This window comes from Ruditapes philippinarum, unplaced genomic scaffold (genome assembly GCF_026571515.1).
Source record: "Ruditapes philippinarum isolate M1 unplaced genomic scaffold, ASM2657151v2 ctg1516_1_1_1_1, whole genome shotgun sequence".
NCBI classification, from domain to species: Eukaryota; Metazoa; Mollusca; class Bivalvia; order Venerida; family Veneridae; genus Ruditapes; species Ruditapes philippinarum.
The window spans coordinates 548410-554444 of NW_026867184.1; the positions used below are offsets into that span (position 1 = coordinate 548410).

The 6035-nt window shown below is 34.5% G+C and overlaps 2 protein-coding genes across 2 annotated transcripts; both read left to right on the forward strand.

Moving 5' to 3' along the window:
* The first annotated feature begins 1226 nt into the window (after window positions 1–1226).
* Window positions 1227–3330, forward strand: LOC132735174 (complement C1q-like protein 4). Its single transcript, XM_060722093.1, has 3 exons — window positions 1227–1478; window positions 1720–1798; window positions 2890–3330. The coding sequence occupies exons 1-3, from the start codon at window positions 1269–1271 to the stop codon at window positions 3300–3302; spliced, it is 702 nt and encodes a 233-aa protein (XP_060578076.1). The 5' UTR covers window positions 1227–1268; the 3' UTR covers window positions 3303–3330.
* A 1115-nt stretch (window positions 3331–4445) lies between these two features.
* On the forward strand, window positions 4446–5760 carry LOC132735188 (uncharacterized). Its single transcript, XM_060722112.1, has 3 exons — window positions 4446–4689; window positions 4921–4999; window positions 5323–5760. Exons 1-3 carry the CDS (start codon window positions 4498–4500, stop codon window positions 5730–5732), a joined length of 681 nt encoding a protein of 226 aa, XP_060578095.1. The 5' UTR covers window positions 4446–4497; the 3' UTR covers window positions 5733–5760.
* The last annotated feature ends 275 nt before the right edge of the window (window positions 5761–6035 follow it).

Here is a 6035-nt window from a genome sequence, read left to right on the forward strand (position 1 = left end):
TTTCATGAAATTTACCAAATATCTTTAGTCACAACTTTTGTTCACAGAGCTTCAACTTTGGTAAGCTGTATGGTGGACGATTTTTCCCTAGATGTGCTGTAATTATATAGGGTTTTTGATTGGATGCGTGATTTTTATTTGGTTTGGTTTTACGGCGTACCAACACAATTTAGGTCGTATGGAACCGAAACATGAAATGGTTTGGCTAACCTCGGGTGTTACAAACTTAAAGCAACCCTATGGGTCAAAACCACCTCACCTGCTGGAGCTAAGAGATGCATAGACTCAAGTTATTCGAACACATTTAGTCGCCTCTTACGATCAAGCGAGGATAAGCGTTGGCTGCAATTATGATGCCTCAACCCTTTAAGGCAACCCCGCAGATACTAGGGGTTGCGCAGATACTAGGGGTTGTGGTGAGTTTTTTATTCAGGACGTATAATAATAATTAGTTTATTAGTAAGATAGACAGTAAGCTCCAATACTGTATTAATGGTTTCTCGTCTTAGCTGAAAGACAACTAATAAGCTATAATGCCTTTGTACTATGCATAAGTGTACATGTCATACTGCCTTGGGTTTAGAGCAAAACTTTCCAATCAATTTTGTATTGTTTCATAATTACATTCTTAAAACTGGTAAGTGCTGTGATCCTGTGCCAGTGAGATCGAATTTTAAAACGACCACTTACTTTAAACCCCTTTGGAACATCCGCTTATCTGTGTTTGCGTGATGTAAACTTTAATTTGTGTGACGAAAGTTTCTTTAACCCCCGCCTCTCCCCCCTCCCATTTTTGTGATTTTGGTACATTATAATGTTTTTGTATTGTACATTTATGTGTCAAGGGCCAGTGGCCTATATCACAAATAAATGAGTTGAGTTGAGAGATATCAGTGATTAGCTCGAATACCTGGAAACGACAGTTAAACGATATTCTGTAGGAATTCCATAAAATACATCAAAGCACATTCGTTCGAAATAAGATTATGTTTAAAAGTAGTGTCCGCGGATAATAGATACACCATCTCCATTGACAATAACTACTTTTACCAAGTATAACTTGACTATTTTAATATGAATTGAACCACAAAATAATTTTTGGACACAAAATAGATATCCACATTAGCAAAGGAGGGAACAACATGGACAATAGCGACAATTTGTTAAAATTTGTATGTTTGGTTTATTTAGTAAATGAACGGACTCCTTATCAGTAAATTATTTCACCTAGTTTCAGTTCTTCTTGATATCTAAAGTATACGGTCATCATGGCGTTCATCGTATTGTTGTTAATTTCATCTTGTTTAATTCACAATGTGTTCACTAAGGACAAACCAGACTGTAACCTTGAGCGTGCAGAACTAGAGCGTTATGTCGAGAACCTCGTGGAAACGAAACTGGGGGAGAAAGCCGCGTCACGTGACAAGGAGATGGCAATTCTGAAAGAACGCTTACAACATGCTGAACGCCGCTATCAGGTTAAGTCGTTGAACAACCTTTGTACATGTATTATAGCTTGTGTCCGATCTTAATTACAATTTCGGAAATTTTGGAAATATTTGAAATTTCGATAAAATATATATTTCAATATACATGTAGCTTATCTTTCTTTTACTGGAAATGTTCTGTAAACTAAAAAAGAGAGGACACAAAAATAATAATTATTATAATAATATTTTTACATATAAATGCCTAACAATATTATTGTATCAACTACAGGAGCAACGTTCAATTATAGAAGCCTTGTCCAAGGACAAAATGCCGCCCATGTCTCCTTCAAAACGAAATTTATTTCCAGGTAACTATTTTATTTCTCTTTAAACTTCTTATTGACATGCGTTTCCTAAACATTTTGAATTTTATCAACATCTCTCATGCATCGGACGATCGCCTGACCATTATTATTACCATATTTTTCAAATCTTGTCGTTTACACTGTTTCTCGTTACTAAGGCAATCAGTCGGAAACTTAAAATCACCCGTGTCAGAATACCTTTGTAAATACTGTATATATAGTTTAAATAGGGATATATTAACATAATTTATTAAGTACTGCGCATAAATTGTAATTGCCAACTTCCCTATGTGCAGCAGAAGACACTGAGAGCATCTGGTAAACAAATGCAATGGACATATATGAGACTGGCTACCTCATTGTTCTTATGACTTTCAGTAAAATGAACATTTACTACTTATAGACTGACTACCTTGATGATCAAACATTTGAGTCATGTTATTTGTGCATTTTCTGAAATAGTTTTACCGATCATTCTTACAAAGACATGTAGAGAGAACTCGAGATCTAAGCATTTGACTTACATTGCTGAACTCAGTTTAATATTTAATGTAAATATAACACGCGGGACTGTGCCAGTCTTGTTATTAAGGTAGCATTAAGTTTAGCTATTTTTCTGTGCATACGGTTTCCCTTTTTCTGACAGTAACAGAAAAATACTTCTTTTGGTAAATTTGAGCTTTTCAAAAATGTATGTCAAATTTACAAGAAATTATTACCTGCGTACAGGTTTTTCATGTGGTCATACTCTTGTCCCTTTTATAACTGTCTTTTAATTATCACACTGACAAAATAAAAGTGTCAAGTTTTCATTAAGATCATACAATAACAGTACGTATTATGGGAACTTAGTCATAAGATGCCAGTCAAACAATTTGTACTTATAAAGGCATTTTAAAAAAACCCGGCAAACATTTTAAAACGAAGCAATTTCCAACCAAACTACTTACGGTCCCTTCAGGCGAATATTGAAATAATATGATATCATCGGCATATATCAATATCTATTGTGAATATAATTGACTTGAGCCACACGTATTTCATTAAAATAATACAAATATTACTTATTTATAAAAATGTAAACTTTGCTTTAGATGCTGGTTCCCCAATCGGTTTCATGGCATGCGTGAGCCCACCAGATCTCGTCAATTTAGGCGACAAACATATCATTCTCTTCGACAAGGTGATCACCAACACTGGCGGGGCTTATCATGGCCACACCGGGATATTTATAGCTCCAACAAAAGGTCTATATGAATTCTATCTGACGGCAATGTCCATGCCTGGTAAACACCAGTACTTGTCGTTTGTTAAGGATGGTACCGTTATAAGCTACTTGTATCCAGATGCGTATAGCTCATCAGCATCCGTAGAAACTGCCGGGAACCAGTGGGTCGTTGAGTTGGATCAAGGCTCTGAGGTGTGGATACAAACTTACGTAGCTGGTGAAATTCATGGAAACTGTTTTACGACCTTTTCAGGCTTTCTAATAAGTGAAATGGAATGATTGTATTGGAATTTAAGCAGGAAATAAAAATTCTCAAGTATTCAATTATTCATTAAATGTTTTGTATTGTATAAACGGTTATGTTCATAGTATTCAGTCTACATATGTATAATAATAATCATTGAATATAACTGTAATGTTCCCTCCAAATAACAGCGGAAACAGTGGATTGCCTCCAAACGTTTATGATAGTTCATTTATTTTTATATATAATGAAACCAAAATAAAATATGTTCAAAGCATACTGCCAATGTGGTGATAATGAGCACACTTAAAGAATGATTTGTACTTTATTTGTTGCAAACATAAGAGGGCGTCCGTTGCCGAGTGGTAAAGGCCGTTGATTTCAAACCACTTGCCCCTGGTCTTTGTGTTTTCGAATCCCGACATGAACTTAAGATTCTCTCAAGCAAGGAACTTATATCCACCTGGCTCACGGAACGCTGGTGATTTATTATGTGCCTGAAACGGTCTTCCTTCATCAGTATAGCTAGAAAGTCGCCATATGACCTTTACCTTGTTGGTGCGAAGTAAAACCCAACCAAAAAAAAAAGTTACAAGTATATATGGCAATGTGTTAAGCCCGTATAATTTCTGTTATATTATCTAATTATATTATTTTGTCAATGTTTTGAGCAGCTAGTTTCCTTCTTTTCCTCGTCTCCAACCTAAGTTTTAACAACCATCACCTATAGGATATAAAGCTATATCTATATCTAATGAAATATTTTTTATAAAATTTATAAACAGCAAAACAATGCTGTTTCCATGGTCCTATGATAGATTCCAGAATAATTTTTGTACATGCACGAATATTGCACATAAAATAATAATATGTTCTACTATTTTGAGTAAGTTTTTTTACCATTTAATCTATGAACCATTCTCTCGAAAGAAAATATAAAAACATATTTTTTCATTTAGATATTTTGGAAATATTCTGTATAGCTTTAAACATTTCCGCATTGGGCTGTTTATTGAATACAGTATAGCATTAAATACGCTGTAAGACAGTCCTTAATAAATAGAAATTGTAATTTACAAAGGTATTTTAAAATATACGCAAATTTGTGTACAGATTTGTTCTGTGGGTTTCATATTCATTTTCTTATCATTCCACGACCTAGTTTCCGTTATCAAAATAAGTTGTTATAAACGTGTATATTTTTATAGTAGATTTTCAATCAGCACGAAGATGTTTGGAATATTTTTGTTGATTTCTGCTTCGGTCTTTCAAGTACTTTTTGCTGACAATATACCATGTAACGTAGATTATGTCGAACTGGAGCATAACGTGCAGGACTTAGTTGACAAGAAAACCGCGTCACGTGACCATGAAATGGAAGCTTTGAAAGAACGCGTCTATAAAACCGAACGTGATATCAAAGTAAGTAGCTTTGTGTCGAATGTGAACACTACATTTATAATAAAAAAAATAATTTATACATTTATATGTCTATTTAAAGTGGTTTAAGAAAGTTCCACTCTTCGTCTTTGATAAGTTTATGGTATTTATAAATGACTCTTTTTTGATATCGCCAATTTCATTTCTGTTCAGAATTGATTCTTATGATGTTAGTGAGAAAATACTACATTTTGAACATGTTTGTTGTTTCAGGAGCAAGATGTGAAATTAAAAACTTTATCTGAAACCAAGCGACAGTTGTCGTCTACTTCAAAGAGATTTGTTATGAACGGTAAGTCTCATCATATTGCTCCCCTGAAGGTTCAAACACATGTGACATAAATCTTGAACATTCTAGTATATGCATTTACACGCTTTGTTAAAATTGTTATCTGTGAGCCTAACTTTCCTTTTGCATCACTTTTTATGCAATATTTGTAGATGTTATTTCAAAAATGCACTGTAGTGCAACCGACACAAAGAAAAAGTTTTAATAGACCTTCTAATTTATATAGAAAACTTATTTTTTACAAATTTTCTAGCGATCCGTATTTACACATTTACTTGGCTTATAGTATTAAGATTACTATCAAATATCTTTCTTGAACATTTAAGTCGGATCCCCTGTCGGTTTCATGGCATGTGTAAGCCCGCCAAATTTGCTCAACCTTACTGACAGACACACGATTGTCTTCGACAAAGAGATAACCAACCTCGGTGGGGCTTACCTAAATCAAACTGGCGTTTTTACTGCCCCTATCAAAGGTCTATATGAATTTCATCTGACGGCAATGTCTCTTCCCGGCAGGCATCAGTATTTATCGTTCGTGAGGGATGGGGTGATAATTAGTTACTTGTACCCAGATGCCATCGGATCAACCGTGTCCGTAGAAACAGCCGGTAGCCAATGGGTCGTTGAGCTGGATCAAGGCTCTGAAGTATGGATAGAAACTTTCCATGCCGGCGAAATTCACGGAAATTGTTATACCGTCTTTTCGGGATTTTTGTTAAGTGAAATGATTTGATACTAATTAAAGGATCAGTAACACAAAATGTTGCATTATTTTTTAAATATACCATTCGTTTTTTACTGCAGTAACTCAGAGATTTACATTATCTCCTTAGCAACTATAATATGACCAATAAAGAAATAGCACAGAATGTAAAGTTTTTAAAGTATGTTGCTGATACAGTGATTCCAGTTAACAACTTTCTGACAGGCATTGACAGTCCAAGAAACTATATCTGTTATTTTCCGGTTATTGCTTTAATCTGGCAAGTAAATATGCAAATAGTAATGTGCTAAACTGTAATTACTATATTCACAG

Excerpts from the sequence above, each read along its gene's own strand:
- LOC132735174 (XM_060722093.1), top strand. The coding sequence starts at position 1,269 with ATGGCGTTCATCGTATTGTTGTTAATTTCATCTTGTTTAATTCACAAT. Across the intron at positions 1,479-1,719 it reads ATGCTGAACGCCGCTATCAG|GAGCAACGTTCAATTATAGA; the intron begins GTTAAGTCGTTG and ends TATCAACTACAG. Across the intron at positions 1,799-2,889 it reads AAAACGAAATTTATTTCCAG|ATGCTGGTTCCCCAATCGGT; the intron begins GTAACTATTTTA and ends ACTTTGCTTTAG.
- LOC132735188 (XM_060722112.1), top strand. The coding sequence starts at position 4,498 with ATGTTTGGAATATTTTTGTTGATTTCTGCTTCGGTCTTTCAAGTACTT. Across the intron at positions 4,690-4,920 it reads AAACCGAACGTGATATCAAA|GAGCAAGATGTGAAATTAAA; the intron begins GTAAGTAGCTTT and ends TTGTTGTTTCAG. Across the intron at positions 5,000-5,322 it reads AAAGAGATTTGTTATGAACG|TCGGATCCCCTGTCGGTTTC; the intron begins GTAAGTCTCATC and ends TGAACATTTAAG.